Genomic DNA, 25,458 nt, shown 5'->3' with positions numbered 1-25,458 from the left:
TAAAAGAAAATGTATTCCAAAATATTCTGATTCTATTAAGCCGTCTTCAACATTGTTATAAAAATGCTTCAGACAGAATATAAAAATGAATACCTGAGCTTAAGACATATCTAAAATTTAAAGTAGGGCTATGTAAATGCTTCCAAAATTAAGTCTCATTTTTGAAGCAAAGGGATCTGACATTTTCTTGTGCCTATATATTAGACTATTACACAATAAAGGGTGTTGAACAGTAGTCAACATTAATTTTACAAAGGTAAAAGGGAGTGTGATGTCTTTATCAATACTGCAAAATAATTTATTTCTTCTGGTAGATCATAAATCATAGAAGCATGGAAGGACATCCTATTGGTGACTGTGGGGTGACAGTGCCATCTAGTGGCCATTTCTACTGCGGGTGCTCTTCCACTCCCAGACTACTCCAGAGCTGCTGGAGACTTAATCAGGGCAGGAGCAGGAACCCTATGCATGGCACCCCACCTTCATATCTCACTAAATTACGAAGTCCTTGAGGAACTATGACTACTTATGCATTTACTTCCTAAAATAAGTACCTGTTAACACCGAGAAAAGAACGTGTTTTGGACTCACCCATAAATAGAAAAAAAAAAAAAAAAAATCTTATTCCTCATTCCTTCTGCCTCCTCTCATCATCCCCTTTTACCCATTTGGCCCTGCATAAAAACTGCCAACTGTAAAAATCTCTGTGGGACTTCTCAAGTTTTTGTTACCATGACCACATGTCAATGTAAATAACACCAAAGATATAATGGGGTAACCTAATAAGTAAATATGCATTACTAGCTTATTCTAAAGAGTAAAAAGCAGTGAATTCTCCTAATGGCTAAATAAAAGGCAACTAGGTTGTCAGCAAAATTTCAGAAAGATAAATGTCATATAATTATCATTCTAATAGCTACGCTTTATTGAATGCTTATAATGAGCTAGGCATTATTCTAACTGCTTTATGCACACTGTCTCATGTATTCCTCAAAACAACTGTACAAAGTAGTTATAAATCCAATTTTAAAAGTAAGAAAAGTCTGTCAGGACAAGAGAAAGAAATATGACTTGCTTTAAATTGTTTGTTATTAAGTGAGAAGGCTGGGATTTAAAATCAAGGAATTAACTATTCTAGGTAGAGAACAAACAAAACAAAAATGATATTGAGACTTTAAAATATGCAAAGGACTCTAACAAAGTTATTTTGAAAACCATAGTTGAATAAATTACTTGAAAAAATGGATTGCTTTAGCAGAATTACTATAATTATTCTTTGGAAGACACTGAGAATAAGTCAAATTGAAAGATGAAAGAGGGTTTATTTATCTATTTATTGGCTTTGGTTCAATAGACACTACAGTGGCTGTAAACAGGGTTATGATAACTTAAAAAATATACGTTAAAAATATCCATTGTTTTTATTATTCTCCCCAAAAGCTAGCTGCTTCCAAACTTGATTTAATATTTTGCATGTTTTCTCTCCGCTGCTTGGTAAATATATTTGCTTCTCCTTTCTGTAATCGACGTCTGACAGCTGATTTTTGCTGTTTTGTCAACTGACGTTTAACCTTCTGTTTCACCAGTTCCTGGAAAGATTTTACATATTAGTATCACTGATAACCATTTTGATAAGGAGCACAAATTTGCTGAGATAATGACACATATTGCTAATGCCTTTTAAATTTATATCTGTTAAGAGCATGAGTTTTAAAAATCCCACTGACAGTACTATAGGAACCAGTGATAAAATAGCAGACACTGTTACAAAGATTAAAAAAACTAAATTCCAGCCTGATGTGGTGGCACACATCTGTAATCCCAGTGACTCATGAGGCTAACTCCAAGTTTGAGGCCAGCCTCCACAACTTAGTGAGACCCTCAGCAATTTAGTGTGATCCTTTCTCTGAATAAAAAATAAAAAATATAAAGGACTGGGGTCAGTAGTAAAGAGTCCCTGGGTTCAATTCCTAGTGGCAAAAACAAAAAAGAAAAATCAAATTCCTAACAGAAATATAGATTATATAACTAAAGAAGTATTATTATGTATACCAGTAGTAACAATTATTTAAATACAAATCACCACTGTACCACCAACAAACTAGAAAACTATCCTGTTTTCTAGGTAAAAGTAGACATGGTTTTTTGTTTTGGTTTTTGGTACTAGAGATTGAACCCGTAGTTGCTTACCACTGAGAAACACCCCGTCACCCCCGTTTTTTGTTTTGAGACAGGGTCTTGCTAAGTTGCTAGGGTTGGCTTTGAATTCTTGATCCTCTGCTTCAGACTCCTGAGCTGCCGTGATTACAGGCATGTGCCACCATGCCCGCCTAGACATGGCTGGGAAATTATTTTTGAAAGTATTAACTGCTGATGATATACCCAAGAATGTCTTCACAATTTCAGTTGTTGAAATGACACCGAGAAGCAGTTACTACTCATAGACAAGTTTCCTTATAGTTGTTTTCGGAAATGTAGAATGTTTTCTCGCAGTGAATGACCAAAAATCCAAAATTACTTGTTTAGTTAAGACACAGGCAGCATGTTCCATGACTTAGAAGATGAAAAAAAGAATCTGAAATAGTCAACCCACAATGATTTTTCTTTCTCTGGAGCAGTAAAGCCTGCTAGTATATAACCTTGCACCACCCAACTTGTCTCTTAAAACAGAAGAAAAAATTGCAAAGATAGAAGCAAGGGTCATATGCCTTACCATACGCTGGGTACAAAGTAGCATATATTTAAAAAAATCTGCTAAGCTAAAAAGTTAAATATAATGGATTGGAGAGGTAAAAGAAGGCTAGATGAGCTAGCTGGCTTACTGTACTGTTTCTTCAGTCATATATGTATAATAAACTGGATCAGATAAGCTAAATGCAGTTTAGTTATAATTAATTAACAACAGGCTTTAAAGCTATTTTTTTTGTTTGTTTGTTTAATCATTCTTTATAGAAGGAAAGGTATGAGATGAGAGGGAGAAAAAAGATTGGAAGAATCAGAGTTTAAGTTTTTTTTTTTTTTAAAAAAAGAGATGTTTCTGCAGAGTCTGATGGCTCCATATAATGCAGCCTCCTAAACCCAGGAAGGCCTGAGACAGAATAACCTGATATTCCAGAAGTTTCAAGACTGAAAACAGAATCGGCTAAAAGTTTTAGGAGTTTTCCCAAACCCTAGGAACTATGAATACCACCCTATCCCAATGGGAGAACAGAATCTGAAGCTGTTCTGCATTTTCTTAACTACAATAATTAGTAACAATGTAAACATGAAGACAGAACCCTGAAAGACAATTATTTCCCAATCACAGGCTAACAAGTAACCAAATTTCCAATCATGTCTGTTAACAAAATATTACCAGTAATAAAAGGCCCAGAAAATGTCATTTGAAAAATGACTAGGTCCTAAATTGCCAAATAGAAAACTAAAGAAAAGAATGGGACTAGAAAAGAAGGCATCCAGCAGATAGAAGATGGAAAGTCACAGGAAGTCAGTAGTAGATTATGTACCACATTTAAGTTCAAAAAGAACAGGGCCTATGTGATATTTCCAAGGGGGGAAAAATTAACTTTGTTCCTAATTATTGTTTGAATTTTCCCTGATTTATTTTGAAGAGACTGTAAGATAATTATATATGCACGTATTGCTTCCCAAATTCAGAATAATTTATAAATCCTATGAAATTATTTTTCTATATGTTAAGAAAACTTCACTTAAAAACTGAGTAAGATGAAGTAAAATACTTGTGTGTTATTTTAGGGAGTACATAAAAACTAATGAAAAACCACGTCCCTTTTTGGTTGTTAAGGTAAAAATGTTCCATTAGGTGGAAGCTATATACATATTTATTAAAAAGCAATTTTCCTTACTGTTTAATTATATTTTAATTTTGTTATATATTATTGAGAACAGGGTTTAAGGTCAATAAATAGAAATCATAAACTATTTTAAGGAAGAAAACATCTCTTATTTCAAGGTACGCACACAAAATATTCTTTTATCTTAGTGCAGATCACAAAACAACAAATGTCAAGTAAATAGAGGTAACAAAGTTTGTTTTGTCCTGGTCTTTAACAAAATAAAATGTTACCCTCAAAGAAAACAGTGTCACACAAATTTCAAGAGAATACAGAATTAAGATGATAAGTTTGTTTCAAATGATCAGACAGAAAACTTTATTGATCAAACTAGGCTGAAGAGATCTTTTATCCCCTCCTGAGAAGGCAAATTTGTCCTTCATAATGTAATTCATAAAACTCCAGATGTAATAGTTATAGGCTTGACTCTACTCTAAACTTCAATGCTCATGATGCTGGCTGGAGAGATCGGTATCAAGAACAGGATCAGAGCAGTAATATAATACTTAAAACATGCAAACACAATTTTAACCTGTCTTCTGACAAAGTCAGTGCCATCATCTTCTCATATGGAAGAAAGCATAAGTTAGAATTTGAAGATGTAGTGTGAATTAATAATATTTTTCTTCATATGCAATAACCAACTAAAAATTATGCTTTAATTTTGAGAAAGGAGGGTAAATAAATTCCAGTAATTATAGAAAATATCAAAGCCAAGAGTGGATTAGCAATTACGAAATTGTGGGAAATTTATGATAAAGGTAGGTTAATAATATTTAAAAGGAAACATTTTTAATGTAATTAAAAGATGCTTCATTGACTTCAATTTTAAGTTCAGAAAATAGATAAATTACTGGACCATTGAAAAAGTATATGGAACTAATTAGATTTCTAGGACTTTACATCTTTAATGGTCAGACAAGGTTAAGATGTTTCTGATATCAAGTAAAGGTCCCAGAGCTAAAAGTGTGAAACATTATAAGGTATTATTTTTACCTTGTTTTGGATGGCTCAGATTTAATTTTGCAAATATCACATATTATTCCTTACAGTACGAATATTTTAATTTATCGGCAATATTTCTGAACTTGGAATGAGAAGTTCAGAAAAGAAAGTTAATTTTTTTCTGAATTCACTTTCCATCTGCTCATTTTATTTCCTCCTTTCTTAGTTTCTAAACTAATTTTATTTTTTGCTCGTTTTAAAAAAGTAATCATTAAACTGTCTTTGGGTAGTACTTACCATAAATAGGAACAGAAAAGTCAATAAACCTTACATACCTTTCAGTTATGAATAAAGAAAACTGATTAGTACGTTGCTTTACTTTCTTAATGTTACAAAATAATCTAGAATGTTCAAACTACAATTTTCAAATCACTGCATAGTCTTGAAAGAAGGCTAGGAAATAATGTGGTATGCTATAGGCTTAAACACTAGTTTTTGTTGACTGCCAAAGGATTCATTTTTCAAGAAAACCAAGAGTAACTATGTTTCAGTCATCAGAAGAATCATGATACTTGTAAATTCATGTAGTTCCTAAATGGCAAGTAAGAATTACATACAGTTTTATAATATTGATGTCAGAGAGTAGGACAGACAATATCTGCGCAGACAATGAGAAAATGACTTTGCTCTGTGGGACATAACTAACTGATTCTTCCTTCTGGTTAGCTCTTAAAGCTGGCAGGCTATTCCTCAATAAGAGCTAGAATATTTTTGTTGATTGTCCCGTCCAGTGTCCCTTTTGAAATTTCTCTGGACATTGCTGCTAAATGTCCAAATCTAACAAAAATAACAAAAACTAACAAAAACTTTTGAGATTTTTAAACATTTTTTTTTTGGTGCTGGGGATTGAACCCAGGGCCTCGCGCTTGCAAGGCAAGCACTCTACCAACTGAGCTATATCCCCAGCCCCTGAGATTTTAAACATTTTTAAATGAGCTATTTTTGTTTTTGAAAATTCAAGAACAAACTAGCTAGTGAAGGAGGTGCATCTTTCTGCACCAGGTAGATAACTGAGCAAAGTTACATAACCTATCTGGGCCTCCATTTTACTCACTGTTAAAATCAAGTAATGAAAACCACATGTGAAGATACAAAGTCCCCATTTGATCTAAAATACCTATGATTTTATCCTTCAAGTTCAATTTATGAAACTTTTTTTTCTGAAAAGCTCTGCACATTCCAGTAGAACACTCTCTTACATTACTATATTTGTACCTGCTATAATTTTATAAAATGTGTAAAGTCCAAATGTCTAAAGGTGTCTTGTAATCCTCACAAGCAACCGAGTTTATTTATCTGTTCACAGTAGTGACCAAATCAACATTTGGTAAATGCTGTGTGAATGCTTACCGGAGGAATGGTCGAACAGCTTAAAATACTGCCTGCAGAAGTAACACTCAGAGTTCTTGTTCTTTTCTGATTAATATCTGTCACATTTTCTTCATCTCTTAAAAAAAAAAACCCACAATTTCTTGTTAATTCTTATAATGTAATTAGTCATGCTTGACTAAATTAATTTATATTCCTATCTAAAAGTAAAGCTTAGACATAAAATACCTCAAGATCATTACATTTAAAATTTCTATGAAGGCAAAACTACATAAATTTAGTCCAACGTATTAACAATTTTCATTTTTCAACATTCTGAGAGAGTTCCTATCAAAAATTCAAAATGGCAGACTGTGCCAGCCACCAAAATTCATTGCTTCTCTACCATTCATGTCTCTTTTGCTCCAAACTTCACCTCTTCTTTCACTATACAAATCCTCCTCTCACAATCTAAATCTCTGCTTTACTTTCTTCCTACCTTTTCCCAAACAATAGTAGATAGAGTGGGAACAGATACAGTATTCCATGATTCTGCAAAAAACTATAAGCACACAGCTGGGCATGGTGTGCATGCTTCAAATTCCAGCAATTTGAGAAGCCGAGACAGGAAGATCGAAAGTTCAAAGCCAGCCTCAGCGACTGAGAGGCACTTGGCAACTCAATAAGACCCTGTCTCTGAATAAAAATAAACAAGGGCTGGGGATATAGCTCAGTTAAGCACCCCTAGGTTCAAATCCCAGTACCAAAAAACTAACCCCCCCCCCACACAAAAAAAACCTAAAATCCCTACAAACATGGAAACTAACTTGTTTTTCACATTGCATAAGAACTCAGATAATATTAATGGGAGATATTTTTCAGCAACATCTATTTTGCTTCTACTGTGAATAATAGGTTTTGACCAGCATGTGTTCAGAGTGAAAACAAATTATTATTTCCATTCCCTGCTTAGAAAACCACTTAACACTATGAGAATTTTTACTATCATTGTGACAGTTAATTTTATGCACAACTTCACTGCACGATGGGGTGCCAATGTTTGTTTGAACATTATGTCAGGTGTATCTGGTGAAGCCATTTTTGAATTGGTAAACTAAGTAAAGGAGATGGACCTCCCTGATGTGGGTGGGCCTCATCCAATCCATTGAAAGCTTGGTTAGAACAAAAAGGCAGAATAAAGAGAAATTGTTTTCTTTGTGGGTCCGGGAGCTGGGACATTAGTCTTCTGCTTTTATCATCAGACTGGAACTTAAACTATTGGCTCTACTGGTTGTTAACCCTTCAGAGTTGGGCTAGTATACCACTGGCTCTCCTGGGTCTCTGGCTTGCTGAGTGCAGACCATGAGACTTCTCAGGTCTATATAACCCCATGAATCAATTCCTTATACAAACTGTCTTCATTTACGATTTGATTTTTTTGACTTCACAATGTTCAACAATGATATGCATTTACTAAAAGCAATATTTTTAATTTTGACCTTTTTCTCAGGCTAGTGATATATTATTCTCTCTCAAAGTGCTGGACACTGTCAATGGACAGTGAGGGTGTAGCTACAGTCAGCCATGCAATCATAAGGGTAAACAATATACACTCTACACTTTAGTGTGTTACTAAGCTATACTGTCAATAGGTTAGGTGTATTAAATGCATTTTGACTCACAATATAATCAACTTATGAGGTTTATCAGGAGGTAGCTTCACAGTAAGTTGAAGAGTATCTGTAATAAATCTATCAGTTGTTTCTCTGGAGAATCTAGACCAACACATTCACTCAAAATTCTAAACCACTGATAACCTGGACTTTTTTCCTTATATGCTTCTGCTCTAATTTCTAAGTTTATTATTTAAATGACAACAGATGTGAGACAAAGACACAGAGCTATATGGAAAAGGAACAAAATTCTCAAGTTGTACTTCATAAATAAAAGTATAAAGGCAGCCTTGAGATGTAAGACCAATTATTTATTAAGTGTATAGCTGATTTAATTTTGCTCTATTATTATTTTGAGACAAATAAAACCAATATTTAATGAACTATAGTTTGATTCTGGATATGCTTCCCAAATCTAAAAATTAAGTTTTAGAACTCTTTCCTGATCTAAGCTGAGTCCAATTCATTATTATCTGCTAAACAAAATACTAATAGAGGAAAACAGCACTATCATATAATTTTAACTAATCAATTTAAACTAATTTTAACTAATATGAACAAAAGGAAAGAAGGTTCAAAGTCCAAGAAAATTCACTGCAGACATTTTATACAGAAAGCACATTTACTGCACATTTGTTTACACTTACATGCTTTTATCTAACTCAAAATATACATCAGATGTGTAACTATGAAAATAAAAGAACTCATCCATTTCAAACCTGATCAATTTATCAAGAGACCTACGTTAATTCTTTGGAAGTCATCAATTTGTACTTTAAGGCAGAATTATTTGAAATTTAGGGAACAGGTTGCCTCAAATCAGGTTAACTGAAAAGGAAGGTATTTTGAAGTTTTACAACTAAAAAGGTTATTTGGCTTTCATTTTACACATAATGATGCAGAGTACAACTGTCATATCATTTGGTTTTTCTTCAAAAACACTCAGAATCAAAGTAAGCATTGGTCTCAAGATTAAAGTAAAAAGCAATCAATAAAAAATATACCTGAAAGGCCTGAATTCTTTGTTTAATGATGACAAGGCAATCAGATGAGGGCATTCATCTTCATACTCTTCAGAGCCAGCAGGAATTTCTCCTTGACCTGTCTGACCATCTTGCTTGATGTCATTTCTGTTATTCTCCTCAGAAAATTCAGTTACTGAACTGTTTTCACAAACCTGTCCATTTATTTCTTCCAAAGCTTGACTGAACTCAGTCATTTCAAATTTGTGTGCCTTGGCACTCTCCTCTAATAAACTGTCTTCGTTTTTATGTTCTAATTCTCCAGATGATCTCCAACAGCAACCACCTGATTCATCTATAAAGTTCTGTTCCCTTTTGATTTCTGACCTATAAACCTCTGCTTTTTCTGACACCTCTTCATCAGAAAATGAGAAATCAGTTCCCTCCCCAGTTTCAGTACTTTTATCATCTGGACCTACTGGATGTAGCAGTTCATCATTGGCCTGCATTTCCTTTGTGTAACCACTGGCAGAAATCTCAACATCAAGAGAATCCTCTCTCCTAGTGGGGGAAAAAAGTGTCAAACATTAAAAGAGAAAAAAAAAATATATATGAGAAGGATAAATATTTACTATTGTAATAAGCTATGATTCAAGTGAGCTCAATAGTCTATATAAGTATTTTTCCTTGCCTAAAATATAATACTTAAATTACTTAAGTACAAAAAAAAGTTCTCATTTTAAGAATAAAATATAGTAAGAGAAAAGCAACATATATTAATAACAAAGTTATAAAAACTTCAGCTAGGAGACTGGGGTTGTAACTCAGTTGTAGAGCACTTGCCTAGCATAGGTGAAGCACTGGATTCAATTCTTAGCACCACATTATACAGTAAGTAAATAAATTAAAAAAAAAAAAGGTTAAATTCTTAAAAAACAAAACAAAACAAAACAAAACAAAAAAAACAAAAAACAAAGCCCCAAACCAAAAACTTCAGTTGATATTTAATTTAAGTAAATTAGCTTTCAAAGAGGGCTAAAGATTTCTTTTAACTTATGTAAGCCATCCCAAATCAAGAATATCTTAAGTATATAAAACAAATGAGAAAACATAGAGAATGTAAATGATTATGTCCCAAGAATGAATTAAAGATAGTTTCTGTTCTGAATAAAGGAAAAAACAGAAATTTATGAAAGTATTTTGTTAGATTTCTTATGAATGGGTAATTCACACAGCACTCAAAATAGAATAAAGGTTCTTGAGCTTACAAGAAACTACTCCTTTCTAAAATTTAAACAGAGCCTTTATAGATGAAAGGCGGGTACTTTCAAATTTTTAAGTTACACTGTTATAATATAGGGCAATGATATTCAAAAGCAATTATAAAGTGTCAAATGTTACTATTTGACATTTTTTAGATGAAAGTATTAACCTTTAGAATTTGAATAAATCAGATATTTAATGAGTCCTAGCATTGCATTTTAAGCAATGCTGAGCACAAACCTGATATCACTAAAGGCTGGATAAAGCTCACTTTCATAGCCAAAGCGTTTCATGAAGAAATCTCTAATGCATTTAACATCTCTGTTGAAATACCTGCAAAAGCAAAAAATCATTTTTTATACTGTCTTATCACTTGCCATCTCCTAATTAGCCAATGCCAATAACATTAGTAATGATACTTGTGCTCCATGCATGAAGGAGAAAGACTTTACATGAAAGAAATACAAATCGGTTGCCACTACATTTGAAAAAACTAAAATAGGAGGAAAACTTTAGGGACATAAGCCTGTCAATACAGTTCCTATGGTTAGAAAAATCAGGGTTTTCTCACACTGTTACTTAGTATACAGTAAGATGCATTGGGAGGTGGGGGATGAGTGTGAACTGATAAGAAGACTATGGGGTCTACAGTTTGGGAGGTTTCCACTTATCCTCTTTAGTCCCCTGGTAATATCCATTAGCAATACCCACTAGAATTCCTTGCCAACTGAGAAAGTTAAAGATAAAAAGGTAGATTACTGATTCAAGGAAAAGTTTAGAGACTAATGAATTAAGTTTATATATCTTTGCTACCCATTAGCTAAACTACAATAATACCCAAAGGGATAAATCATGCTGGGGCTTATAAATAATAATCTGAAGACATGCTAATCTGAAATGAGAGCAGATCAGGTTGCTTTTTTGGTCGCCATTATGCTGCAAAAACTGATTCACTTCTCCAGATGATTTCCAGATAATGCAGAATTAGGGACAAGATGACATGGAATTGACCATCTTCTTGGACCTTAACTAAGTTATTTTGAGAACAATGAAGTCTGGGAGTGGAAAGACAATGTCACCATTACCTGCTCTCAGGGTACACTGGGCAAAATCTTAATAAATTTTAAAATTATCATTTTATATGTTCACATTTCACCAAAAGACAATAACTTTTTTAAAAGCAGAAACTGGACTTATTTATACTGAAATCTCTAGCACTTAGCACAAGTCCTTTGCCCTAGTACTCTTTCATAAAAATTTGAATTAAATCACAATGTCTCCCCAAAGAACAATGCAGTTTAAACGTGGAATGTCATAGTCACTCATCAATTCCTTTAACTGGTGGTTCTCAGATGTTCCTTTATTGTATGATTATGCTATACCATATAATAAAAATGGTGATTAGTCGTATCTGAAGAGTACTGACCACCCAAATGCACACTATTAATCTTTTAGTATTGTTTTGTTGGAAATATTTTTTAAATCTAGCATAAGTATAGATGTTTTCTAATGGAAACCAGGAGGAAGACAAGCTTCACTGAACATAAACTGCTTCAAGCTCAAACTTTGTAAAAAATGAATATACCCTACTACATAAGTGGTGCCAGTTATTACTTTAGGAAAAAGAAGTTTCTCATAAAACTTGGAACAGAAGAGAAAAAACACACTTAACCTTAATTTGATTACCCTGAACTGCATCATGAAATACAAGTAAATAAAGGAAGAGGTTATATTTCACAACTTGGCTGGCTTAGATGGTTAAGTAATGTGAAAATATGATTACTGAAGCATTTAAATTGATTCTGCTCTGTGCCAGGGAAGAAATTTTATATGAATTCTTTTCTAATAAAAGCTAAAAATGACATGAGAGATAATTATCATTGGTCTGGTAACTGAGTCCAGTCCAAAACTAAACTTAAGGCCGTCCAACATTATTATGTTTGGTGAAGTTCTCTTGGAGGTAACCATGGAAGAGAGAAAAGGGAAAAGACAAAAAAGTTATGTGGTGGTTCTAAGGTTCCCCTCTTTATGTCTCTCTACTTCTGAGCAGGCTTTTGTGTTTAAAAAAACTGGACATCCTCCTAAAAGTCTGTTTGATCAAGAGGTTTTATGGCTAAGAAAATCTAACTTGAATGTCTGTCAAATTATAATTACCTCATTATAGTTTATATAAATAAAAGACAATTTCTTCAGCTTTCTAATATGTGCATAAGTTTTATGAATAGGATTTAAAAAGTAGATCAAAGCACATTTTTCCCTTTTAAAATACTGAGGAATAAGAAAGATCTCTTTTGGGGAAAATTCTAGTAGTTGAATATCCTTCAATAAGTAAGACGCTCTAATAATTTATCTTCCTAATATGCGTCTTTTTTATATCACTACAACCAGCCACTTTAAACCAGTTATTAACCTAACAATAGTATTACAAATTAGAAAATTATTTGTAAAAAAAGATTTCAATCATGCACAAACATCCCCATATGTATAATCAATTTCAGAATATACCATTCAGCATTGGGATGAGAAGTTGAAACCATTTGTGGAAAATCGATCATTGTAATATGGTCATCTTCATCCAATATAAGATTGAATTCATTGAAATCTCCATGAATTAGCCCATGATTTGCAAGTTTGACAATTAGTTCCATAGCTTCATCATATACTGATTCAGGATCTTCAACATGGTGTATCTGACATCTGAAATAACAATAATAAACAGGTTATTTGTGTACAGTCATGATTTTAATGAAATTATGAAAGTGTGTATACATATATATATTGTTTCCATTCCTATCTTCCCAGCAGTTTTCTCTCCATTCCAAGATCAAATATAACATGTTCCAGCTATTAAAATAAAAAGCCACATCCCACTTTGATTCTATATCTTCTTTCCATGACAACCTCCTTTCATTGGACATTCCTTAGAGACAAACTCTTTTTAGATGAACCTTTTTCAATTCCTTTCCTTCCCCTTCCTTTTTTGGTACCGGGGATTGAAACCAGAGGCACTAACCCATATCCCCAGCCCTTCTTTTATATTTTTATTTAGAGAAAGGGTCTCACCAAGTTGTTTAGGGCCTTGCTAAGTTGCTGAGGCTAGTTTTGAATTTGAGATCCTCCTGCCTCGGCCTTGTAATACAAAGCCGATACCCCGCCCTTTCAGGTGCAGCAATTTTCCCTGCCTCCCAACCACTTGTCAATCTGTGCTCCGCCCGCCTCTTACGTTACAGGAATTTCCGGCCTACACTATAGCCATTTCCTGCTTTCCACGTTATGTCCTAGCTTGCCAGTCTGAACAAGGTAGCTAGCTACTGGTTCATCAGTCAGCTTGCTAGTATTCTCCTCCGCCATTGGTTCCTTCCAGCCCAGGAGATTCCAATATCTGGGAGAAGCGTCCACGCCATCTCTCTCTTTTCCTGCTTTTTCAACCCCAGAGCGGACACGCTAGTTGTCCGCATAATAAAGTCTCCTGCATAAGGCCCTGTGTCCGTCGTGGATTTTTCTGGGAGCTATTGTTGAGCCACAACTGAAATGGGTGTATGGAGCGGCAGTTGCGCCAGAAAGGCTGGAACTGCCGCTGGTCCCGAGCTGAGCTGCATTTTTCCTTACAGGCCTACTAGTTGCTGGGATTACAAGTGTGTGTCACTGTGCCTGGCTTTCCTCCCACTTTCTACTGAACCCATTTCAAACAAACTTGCATGTATTTCATTCCAATAAAATAGCTCTTATCAAGACTGCCACTGACTTCCATGTTTCTAAATCCAAATTCTTGGTTCTTAGTTGTCATTGTTTCTATTCAGTTAACCTCTTTCTCTTCCTTGAAATACTTTTTAAACTTTGGGCACCATGATATTCAGGTTTTCCTCTTTCCTCATTAATCAGTACTCAGGCCAAAAAACTTGCTATCATCGACTCCCTGCTTCCTTCACATCCAAATCCAAACTGACACAACGGCATATTGGTTCTCCCTGCAAAACATATGTAGAATCTGATCACGTTTTATCACCTTCATGACTATCATTGTGATCAGAGCTACTACTATCATCTCTTGCCTAGATTATACTAATTTATTTCTAATATGCTTTTGTCTTCTCTTAAGTCTACTATTAATACAGAGTAGCCAGAGTGATCTTATTAAGACATTAGTGAGATCACGTTTCTTCTCTGCTCAAAACACTGCAGTGGTATCCTATCTAATAAAAATTAAAAATTCCTTACAAGGGTCTACAAATCTTAACTGGCCACTTGCTCACCCTATCTGATGTCACTACTCACAATTCTCCCAACTCTGTTACTCACTTGCCTCTACTATACTGCCCTGTTCTCACCCCAGGCATGGATGCAAACATGTCTGTAATATTCTTTTAGAAAACTGCATGGTACCATATTCCAAGTTCTGCACTCAGGATTCACCTGATAAATGAGACTTTTCCTGATAACCCTATGTAAAATTGCAATCTTTATTCCCATTAGTATTTTCCACCCCTTTATTCTTCTCTATTTTTATCTATAGTTTCCTGATATGCCCCAGATATATTATATTTCCTTGTTTATTTATTGTATGTCTTCTTCTATCAGAATGTAAGATCTACAAAGGCAGGAATTTTGTTTTGTTCATGGCTGAGTTTATAAGTGCCTGGTACATAACAGACTCAAAAAATACTGAATGAATCAGAGATTACAAAACCAAAATGTCAGAATGAAACTGAGTTTTCAACTTGTCTTAGAGACTACTCTTTTAAGTCAATTTCTAATTTCCCAAAAGCTATATTTCACTAATTATAAAAATAACTGACCTTTAAATTATTAGGACCTTTGATTTCAAGAATAATGAATACTTACAGAGGATAACCATTTATGAGCTCCATGACCACTGCATGGCGATTGTAATCAATTGGTTTTGGAACTGGAAATTTCCTCTCATACAATGCCTAAAACATAGAAAACACATAAGTTAATGAGGAGGCCATTTTTTTTTTTTTTTAAAGGAAGAAAAAGAATGAGTACTTTACACAATCAGAAGAAAAATGCTCAAGCTTTAAATTCAACCAGTTAACATATGTTTTTTTTTTTTTTGCATGGCTTATTATTCATTTTAAGAATAAGCTGTATATAAAAACAAATTTTAGTTAGAGCTTGTTTGTATTAGCTTCCCTCTAAAAATGAATGTTTACTAATATCATGCTCTGTGCTAGGGTATAAAAGTGATTAAAAAACCTGGCTGTCAAGAAGCTCACAGTCTCTAAGACATTTCCTTTCTATTTTGTCTCTACAATTTGTTGACATGTGCTTATAATATTTCAATGAAAACAAATTGTGAGATAAGACATATTCTGTCATTTGGCACATTAGGAAATAAGGCATTCTAAAGGTCAGGCATCTTGGTTTACAGATCACTGAATTTTTTTTCCAGAGCACAATATGTAATACAAATCTATTTATTTACGTAACAAACACGTACACTGTAGTCATCAGAATCAAATGTTATTCCAAATCATTCATAAATATATTTTCCCATGCATAATTTCTTCTATCAAGGTCCTGTTACTTCTTTCAAAATACACTTTTGATCTCTGGCATTTAAAAGGGAGTATTTCTAAGCAAGTCTTTGTCATATATGCCAGATTACTCAGCTAGTATTCTCTCTTACCACTATTCCTAACTTATTCTATGGACATCAAGCCAAGATGCTTATGCCAATGTTCCATATAAAAAAAACTACAATGAATATATAAATATTGACTTGTTTGAACACCTTCTTCTTAGTTTTCAAAATACTCTTTAATCCACTGTCTTTTGCTTATAGTCAAATCACATCTAAGTTTTATGAATCTAACTCCTAATTACTTCATGAGAACACTTTCATCAACTATTCTACTTCACTGAATTTTCTCTAAGTTCAATATATGATTTGTTTTAAAAAAATGTGTTCATTTTCTGTGTGTGTGTATGTGTGTGTGTGATAGTACCAACTTTAACGCACAGACTATACTAATTATTCCCTTTGGTATCCATTCCATTACCCCATCCCACCCCAGTACTTAATTTTGGAAAGATTGTCTATTCTACCTCCCACCTTGGTGGACAGGATTTGAACTACTCCCTACTTACTAGAGACTTCTGCTTGTTTTTAAGAGTTATTTTTCTAATGTAGATCATTTTGAACATGCTTTGGTACTTTAACAGAAATGGTAACCTTAAAGATTGTCAAGGGCTGGGGTTGTGGCTCAGTGGCAGAGTGATTGCCTAGCATGTGCGAGGGGCTGGGTTCAATCCTCAGAACCACATATAACTAAATAAAATAAAGGTGTCAACTAAAAGAATGTTAAAAAAAAAGATTGTCAATATTTGCACAGAACTTATGCCTTAATATTAATCTCAAGCTATAGCTTAATCTTTGTCTTATTCTTTTTTAGGAAAATACCAGTGCATTTAAGGAGTGTATTTATGTGCAAACGGGTTCTTTTCCTATACCTTTAATATAAACACTCTGAAAAAACACCTAATACAGTTTTGGGAAAATGTCTGATTCCTACCAAACTGCTTACTTATAGACTGAATATCATAGTATACAAACTATTAGTATAAGATCAAAAATATGCAACATGTATGGTATCACTTATTTATACTACCTTAAGAATCCTCCCATGATTGCTAAAAATGTAAGCATATAAATTAAAACAACTTATTCAAAGAACAAATTGAACCCCCAAATAACTGTTTGCACACTAGAGTCATTTTCAATAATTCAATTTTTTTGTAGTGTTGGGGATCAAACCCAGCAATATTGAATTCAATATTTTTTAAAACAGATAAATTTTAACAAATCCTACTGGAAAAAAAAATAAAAACAATGTTATTTTCTGTTTAATTTAGTTATTAAAGATATTTGAGTGTTATTAAAGATATTTAACGAATCTATGCTAAATTTTGAAGGTGAAAGATTAAAAATTAAAGATTTTGCAAACAGACATTTCATTCCATTATGTAAAAAAATACTAGTTAACTTATCTGAGACGCTAAGGTTTCTACAGATGGTAATTCTATGATGTTTTCAATTAAAGAGAGATAAATATTTAGCTAGCTATATGTTGAATAGATATATTTCCACACATACAAATTTGCATTAATAACAATTAAAAGTACCTTCACTAGAAGGAAATCACTAGAAAAATAATAATCAACAAAGTTAGAAGTGATTTTCTGTAGAAATGGAGTTTGAGATAAGTGAGATGCTTATCATTAAGATCTTTTGTATTATTTGGTTAAAAAATATAAAATCATTTAAAAATTACCTTCATGTAGGCAAATTCTTTCATGGCAGAGAGACGAGATAAATAAAGCCAAGAAACATTATGCCTGTGTTTATGATAATCCCGCTTGTTTTTCAGATTTCGAAAGGATGTTCTTCCTAGTCTGTGAAGCTTTAATGCAAACTGCTGTCCTTCTTCATTTGCAACAATGTAAATATCTAGACTCAAGATTTAAAAATAATCATTAGTATACTTTTATTTTAATAAGATCAAATAGAACTTTACCTGACTTTATCTGTAGTTATCATCTTTCCCCTTGGTAGTAACTTATTTGGTAAAACTTTTCATACCCATACACCATTTTACTTAATCATACAAAATGACAAGCCAACATGTATTCATATCTACTACAAAAGAAAGCAGAGATGCAAAAAAGATGATTGCTTTCAGTGATACTCAATGCCCACATCTATCCTATGTTAAAACAAGCAATTTAGTGGGGAAACATTTAATTCTTCCTTAAATGTCCTCTTGAAGAAATTATTTAATATCTTTCTTTTCAACAATATGAAGTTCAATTCTTCAATTGCATGAGAATACAATCCTATATTTAGTAAAGATCTAATAAATAGTTTGTCAACTATCAAAATAAATTGCTATTTGCAATGTTGATATTTAGAGAATGCTCTAATTATTCATGAGGAACTTTAACTTAGTTCTGTTAAGAAACAGGCTCTGTTATACACTGTTCGTGAGATTATAAATTGCCACAAACTTTCTGGAGAAAAATTTGGTAATAACAAAAATCTAAATTTAAACTGCCTTATGATGGACTGAGTTGTGTATTTTCCAAAATTTCTATGTTGAAGTCATAACTTCCAATATAACTATCTGGGGATAGGGCACTTGAAGAGATAATTAAAGTTAACTGAAGTCATAAGGGTGAGGCCTTCATCTATTAGAACTGGTGACCTTATCAGGAGAGGAAGAGACATAAAGGACAGGGAAAAAAAAAAAGAGCCATGAGAAGACACAGCAAGAAGGCAGGTATCTGCAAGCTATGTTGAGGCAGGCCTTTGGAGAAATCAAACACTGATCTTGGATTTCCAGCCTCCAAAACCATGAGAAAATAAAATTACTGTTTAAGGGACTGTTTAAATTATTGTTTAAATACCATTGTATTTAGCTATAGAAGCCCTAGCAAGCTAATACATGCCCTGATAATTCAATTTCAAGAACATATTTACAAATTTATTTGTACATATGCATAGAGGCATCTGTGTATGTTAAAAAATGACTTGAAAATAACTTAAATCAATATGTGAAATAACACTGTTACTTGTGATTAAAATTGGTATGTGATACATATACATAATATTTTTAATACATACAAGTATACTAGTATTTGCACAGAACATTTCTAGAGAGATATGTAATAAACTAAGAGTGTTAGCTTCAGGTTATAATAATAGGAGACAGAGACTTGAGTTAGAAGTAAGATGAGTTTTTACTTTATTTTCTTTTGTTCTATTCATTATTTGCCAAGCAATGAATTTCTTTAAAATCAAAAAATAAAAACTTTTTAAAAGTGAATAAGAAGCCTTCCCCAAAATATTTCTTTCTTTCTTTCTTTTTTTTTTTTATGGTGCTGAGGATTGAACCTAGGGCCCTGGGCATGCTAGGGAAGCACTCTCACTGAGCCACATTCCCCAGTCCTCGAAGTATTTCATTACTTCTGTCTATATATTACACACAGACACACAGACATACACACACACAGGTATACTTAGTATTCTTGTATCACTTTTAAATATATATATAATCTAGACATAAGTAAGACAAGCAAATCTTATGAAATATCATAGAAACCTTCTTTGGGGTAGATTTCTTAATAATTCTTTTACTTCCAAGTTTAATTATTATCATCATTTTTTTTTTTTTGGTATTAAGGATTAACTACTGAGCCACATCCCCAGCCTTTTTAATATTTTATTTAGAGACAGGGTCTCGCTGAGTTGCTTAGTGTCTCCCTACATTGCTGAGACTGGCTTTGAACTCGCAGTCCTTCTGACTTGGCCTCCCGAGCTGCTAGGATTGATATTAAAAAAAAAAAAATCATTCTGTTCTTTATTCCTGCCTTCCACATACATAACAGACAAAACATAAGTATTTGTTCAATGCTATCTTAGAATGCTTTTTCCCTCTGCATTTTACACATACTCATCTTTAATGGTCAGATTTCTGGGATGGAAAAATGTTTATGGTTTTTAGATGTTCACTGTCTTCTACTATGTCTTTGTGGCATACTGTTTTAACTGATATAAATGTACATTTTATCAAATATACAATAAGAACAAATAAAATATGTGCCAAAGATTTGAGTCATTAGAGAAAAATTAATTCTTCAAATAACTGACTTCAGAGATGGACTTATGGAGATAACAATAACTTAATGAACTAAGGATATGTTTCTAACCTGCACTGCTTCTAACCAACTTTACCATTTAGTTGGAAAATATGGACACATGAAAGAGGAATGTTTCTCAAGGGAAAATGCAGACTAAAGCAAAGGAAATGCTATTAACAGTACAGTTAGCACTTACCTGATTCTTTGCCAACACCCATTTGGTTTCCAACAGACTCAACTACCTGTCTGGAGGAAAGTGTTTTCAAAGCTAGGTAATCATAGCCTGCATTTGTCAATCGATAGCCCTGGACAGCTAGACAAAAATCAAATGAGAAAGACCATTTTTTTAGTTATATTGTAGTAACAAGTCACATCAGTTTAACTCATAAGAATAAATTTAAAGTTGGGAAGTTCTAGTTGGAATAAGATAAACTAGATTTACAAGTTTTAAATTTCTTTCTATAAATTTCATTTTTTTCTCTATTATACAGTTACTCAAAGTGTGACCCATATACAGACACCAGTCTATAAATATCTGTAACAAGATAAAGTCAAGATACAACTAAAAGAAAGTGCTTTAAGTTCAGGAATTTTTATGTTGATTTGACCAATAATTTGTACTTTTGTATATACCTGTTATCCACTTCATTACAGATTTTAAAAAAAACTCAACCCTCACCAAAATTTTGAGAAGTAATGCTCTGGAGTCCTGTGGCAGAATGAATTTACAAAAATGGAAGTAACAATATCTCTATTCTACTTGCTCTTCTGTAGTATAATTTCGCTACTCCTTTGTCTACCCCCTGTGATCTGCATAGGCTCTGGGACAATTTGTGACCAACAGAATATGTCACAAAAATGATCAGTTCTAGGTCTAGTGCTTTACTTGTCTGGCAATTTCCATTTCTTGCCTTTCAAACACCTTACCTGGGGGAACCAATTACTGGAAAATTCACAAACGATGCCTCGGAAGAATACTTACTTTTGGTACGCTCCCAAGCTATGAGTTTATGTTTCACTAATTCTCTTAAAACTTTATTACAGCCACCATGTTTCAGGCTGGCTATAGACGCAATCAAACTGCAGGGAACTATTTCATGGTTCTTCATTCCCATTTCAACCTGAAATTAAAGGAAATGTTATGAAATCATAATCAACACAAAATCTTGTCTATCAAAACCTTGCTAAGAAATTAACTTCTTGAAGATCTCCTGACCACATAGTTCTGCAGTTACAGTTCAATGTCACTTAAAAATAGGCATACATTCTGAGAAATGTGTGATAAGGCAATTTTTTTTCCTTGTACAAACATAATAGAACATATTTACACAAAGACAGTTTTGATATCAACAGGTGATATAATCTTATGGGATATCATACAAGTGGGCTGTGGTTAACAGAATGTTGTCAAGTATCATATAATTATAATTCTACAGCATTACGCCCCTCTCTTAATACTTTCAATTACAGTTTGACATATACAGTAATCACTGATATTCAGTGTCTCTGTACTTTGCTTTGACGGCAGGAACTGAGAGTGCTTGACAAAGTTAATGACACATGGCACATACTAAAATAAAAATATGGTATACTATGTAGGCATTGTGTTAGGTATCATAGAGGATAAAAGGAATATAGAAATACTATTTACCCTTGAGGATTTAAAAGAAATAACTCAGGGCAGACCAAGAATAGTTCGAGTTGAAGGATCATTTTTAAGGAAGAAGGAATACTTGAGATTGATTTTGAGGGCATAAGAGAAGGCAGGCAGGGGGATGTCAGAGAAATAAAGCTAGTACAATGGTAGCTCAGATGGGAGAGGGAGAGGAAAGCAGAATAGAATATATGTATACACACACATGCACAAACATATATATGGTAATATATGTTACTTTTTAGTGCATCATAGCTATACATAATAGTGGGGTTCATTTTGACATATTCATAAATGCATATAATAGTTTTTTCCATTCTATCCCCAGTACTTCTCTTTCCCTCCCATATTCCCTCCCCCAACTTTCCTCTATTGATCTTCTATTGATATTTTAATTGGTGCACTACAGTTATATATACAATTGGAATGCGTTGTGATATATTCATACATGCATATAACATAATATGGTCAATCTGCCCTTTCCTTTTCCCTCCCCCTCCCTCTTCTTGTCCCCACCTTCTACTCTTTTATCTCCCTTCTATTTTCACAAGATCCTATCTTTTTTAATTCCCTTTTTTGGTCTCTAGCTTCCTCATATGAGAGAAAACATTTGACCCTAGAGTTTTGTATTTTATACTGAGGGAAGCAGGAAACTCTTGAAAATGGTTAGGTGAAGGAGATAAATGAAAAGGAAGCAGGAAACTCTTCAAAATAAGGTGAAGGAGATAAATGAACAGTTAATTTGGGGACTTTAATTAGCAGGAATATACAAATGGTTTAGAGAAGGCAAAAACTGGAGATGTACTGGAGAATTAAGATAACTTTCCAGCTCATAGGAAACAGTAACCACAAAAGGATAAATGGTAGGGATAATGAAAGGAAGAAATCAAAGATCTTCAGGTAGTAATATGGCACAGCTTGGCTTGGATGAGAGCATAAAAGGAATGAAGAATCAAAGTTGGAGATGAAGAGAAAGCTTCAAAATTATATATATTTTTGGTGGAGTTAAGGAAAGGAGGAAGATAAAGTTGATGAAATTGCCTTGAATAGTCAAATGAGGAAGTTTAAAGGAAAATTAGAGGTCTATACTTAGGAATGAAATCTTAAGTTGAGGGAAACACTGCCAATTAAATTTGCCAGAGATGAAAAATGAACCTGTGATGTGGATGCAATCACCAGCAAAAAATAAATGGATAAAAAAGGAAGGCTGTGGGACAGAATTTTGGGGAAAGTTCATATTGAAAGGTAAAGTTAGTGAATTAATCAATGATAACTGATATAGAAGGAGCCAAAGATGTTAAGGGGAAGGGGAAGTCAAGGAAAGGTAACAACACTGGTAAGAGTCGACTGAGACTGAGATGTTATTTTAATGACCAGGTCTATCTGGTAAGATTAAAAAATAATTTCAATACTGTAGACCTAAACCAATCTGGCATTATTTTAGTGCCCAAACAAAACGTCATACTTAAACTTTACTCTTTTCCCATGCTTTGTCCTGCTGCTGCTAACCTCCAACACTATTCCTCTTGAGTCCCTTATTTCTGTCAAAGGTATTGAGAAATGATAATATGTGCTGAAGAAGCAGAAAAGGAAGGTATCTGTCAGAGGTGACATTAAATATTTAAAGAAAGCCCAGAATAACTGAAGAATCTACATGAGAAAGGAAAGTTGTCCCAACTTTCATGCTGACCTTGCATTTGATAGTTTAATCCTTAAGTATTGCCAATTTAAGACTAATTTCAAAAAGTCAAAACATGAAGCCTTAATACTCCATCACATCACATATTCTAAAATAATTACAATATAGAACTTCTTATCATGGTGCTAATTCATTACCAAGAGATAATGGATCCCAAATCAATACTAATTTATTCTGCAAATGCCTACATCTATGTATTGACCTTTGTGCCAAAAGATTATAATGACAAAATCAGATTTTATCACTTCTCTGATTAAAAAACATTCAGTGGCTCCTCCCACACTACTGACCAAGTCTGCAAGGCTCTTTTTTTCCAGGTACATCTCCAACCATTAGTATCTGACTCATTATGCTCCAGTCACACTTGCCTTTCCTTTTTTCAAAAACCTTCCTGTCTCAGGGTTTCTGCACTTACTATTGTTATTTCCTTTGCCTTCAACTTTTTCCTAGGGCACTACTAGATCAGCTCCTTCTCACTGTTTCATTTAGTTAATATTCACTGCCTACCAAAGGCCTATTTTGAACAAAAACCTTGCAGACTTCAGTTACAACAGTAAACTGAGATTCCTGCATCCAAGCAGTCTTTCCTGAAAACAATTCAAAGATAGTACCCATCCCCAGCTTCCACCAGCCACATTTTGTTATCCTTTGTCATCTTTAGTATTTATTATCTGATGTCATCTTGCTTATTTAATCATTTACTTGATGATGAAGGGTATACCCTCCCATTCTTGTCTGTTTTGTTCCATAAAATTGCTACTAAAAACTTGTCAAATGTTTTCTGAATGATTCATAAGAAACCTTTGAGACTGAAACTGTGAGTGAAAAGTCAATGCTCTAAGTCTAGCAAATCTTCTCAGAAGGGGTCTAAAACTCTACTCAACTGGCTCGAATGCCAACGGTCAAGTTTCCCAGGCCAGAGAGGCCAGTGTCTCTTGAGCTCGAGAAGGGAGCGCAAAAAAAAGAAATAATTACAAAAGGGGGCTTCTGCTCTATTTAGTGAAAGATACGCACATAAATAAAAGCTTTTTAAAAAGTCGGACTCCCTGGTTACTCTGTTCCCCCTTCCCAGCCTCTGCTAGGACCCAGGGACGCGAGCGCGCCCGCTCAGTCCCCAACAAATCTAAAGGAACAAGAAGGACGCACGTTGTGGAAGGACAAGAGAAAAGGGGAAAGGCGAGTTTCTTACCGCGGTCAAGACTCTGAAGTCATCTCGGCTCATGTAACGCAGCTTAGCCACATTCACTTTCCCCATGGCGGCGCCGAACAAGCCCGGAAAACCTCTCCCAAGACAGCCCGGTAGCGCAAGGCGGCTGGGTAAGCTCACGCGCGGTACCGCGACCGAATAGCCTGCGCATGCGCTGCGTCTCACTACAGGTCCTGTTACTAGATAAAAGTGAAATTTTCACTTGCATGAGAAAATGAAACTTCTTCTACATTTTATGAAGCACAAAGTATGGAATATTGGTAAGTTCTATCTTTAAGTAATTCTGCCATGTGACTCAATTGTCGGACTGTAACTGTTCTCTGAAATATACTATTTTATTTTTCATATCTGTCAAGACTTGGCGCTCAGGCTCAAAGAGCAAGTTAATAGGAGGACCAAATTTTATCCCCAAACTGCAACTTCTGCCTTTGGTAAAGTAACTTTCAACACGAGAGGCCGGGGAAATGACCTGAGCTAGACTTTAGGCAACGAAGGCAGTTAAAGATAAAGAGGACCGTAGTTATGCAGCCCCTCCGTTCCTCACTGCGCCTGCTCCGGGCCGTGAAGACAAGCTTACAGAGCGCTCGGTGCACGTGATCGGAGCAGGAGGCTTCGGAGTCCTGCTAAGCTTGTTTGAGCCTATTTGGGCGGGGCTGAGTGACACGAGGAGGGGTAGCCGTTGTTACTTTTCTGCCCCCCTTTACAGAAAAAGTGCGCTTTAAACGTTTCTGCTTGAACCTAATGCTTGTTATTTCTTTCAAGGTCCATGAGCGATTTAAGGACTTCAGGAGAGCTACCCACACTGAGTCTGCAACTCCTGTCTGTACCAACAAAACCGGTAACCGGTTTAGGGCTGTAAACAACTTGCACTCAGAGAATATTTACTCTGCCATAACTTCGCCAGAACAACAGCAACTGGATAACAACAAAACTTGTATGATACTGTTTGCATTTGTGTTTTATCTCACGAACTACATTTTAAACCCTTAACAAGCACATATTTTGGTATATTCACGTTACCCGTGGGTGCTATATATTGTCGTTCAGGATTGTGGCCCACTTCAGTCTGGACCTCATTCCTAATTACTGATGTTTCACCTCTTTCTGGGTCCGTACTCAAAACTTGCAGTGTAAATGTAATTAAGTTATTTAGAAAGTTCCATTTTTTCCCCT

The 25,458-nt window shown here is 34.3% G+C and overlaps 1 protein-coding gene across 1 annotated transcript; it reads right to left on the bottom strand.

Annotated features, from left to right (window-relative positions):
* Positions 1-1,315: 1,315 nt before the first annotated feature.
* Positions 1,316-24,641, bottom strand: RIOK2 (RIO kinase 2). The gene is made up of 10 exons (XM_079144403.1): positions 24,268-24,641; positions 20,708-20,846; positions 19,922-20,038; positions 17,361-17,536; positions 14,908-14,996; positions 12,571-12,762; positions 10,306-10,398; positions 8,845-9,363; positions 6,210-6,306; positions 1,316-1,589 (listed from the first exon to the last, which is right to left on the bottom strand). Exons 1-10 carry the CDS (start codon positions 24,331-24,333, stop codon positions 1,425-1,427), a joined length of 1,653 nt encoding a protein of 550 aa, XP_079000529.1. The 5' UTR covers positions 24,334-24,641; the 3' UTR covers positions 1,316-1,424.
* Positions 24,642-25,458: the final 817 nt, after the last annotated feature.

The sequence above is a fragment of the Sciurus vulgaris genome, assembly GCF_902686455.1.
Source record: "Sciurus vulgaris genome assembly, chromosome: 6".
NCBI classification, from domain to species: Eukaryota; Metazoa; Chordata; class Mammalia; order Rodentia; family Sciuridae; genus Sciurus; species Sciurus vulgaris.
This window is presented reverse-complemented; position numbering and strand designations above follow the sequence as displayed.

Bases quoted from the DNA above. Each gene is read 5' to 3' on its own strand.
- RIOK2 (XM_079144403.1), bottom strand. From the start codon at position 24,333: ATGGGGAAAGTGAATGTGGCTAAGCTGCGTTACATGAGCCGAGATGAC. The intron at 17,537-19,921 runs GTAAGTGCTAAC...TCTTGAGTCTAG, and splicing joins GGGTGTTGGCAAAGAATCAG to ATATTTACATTGTTGCAAAT. The intron at 14,997-17,360 runs GTAATTTTTAAA...TCTATGTTTTAG, and splicing joins AAGAATTTGCCTACATGAAG to GCATTGTATGAGAGGAAATT.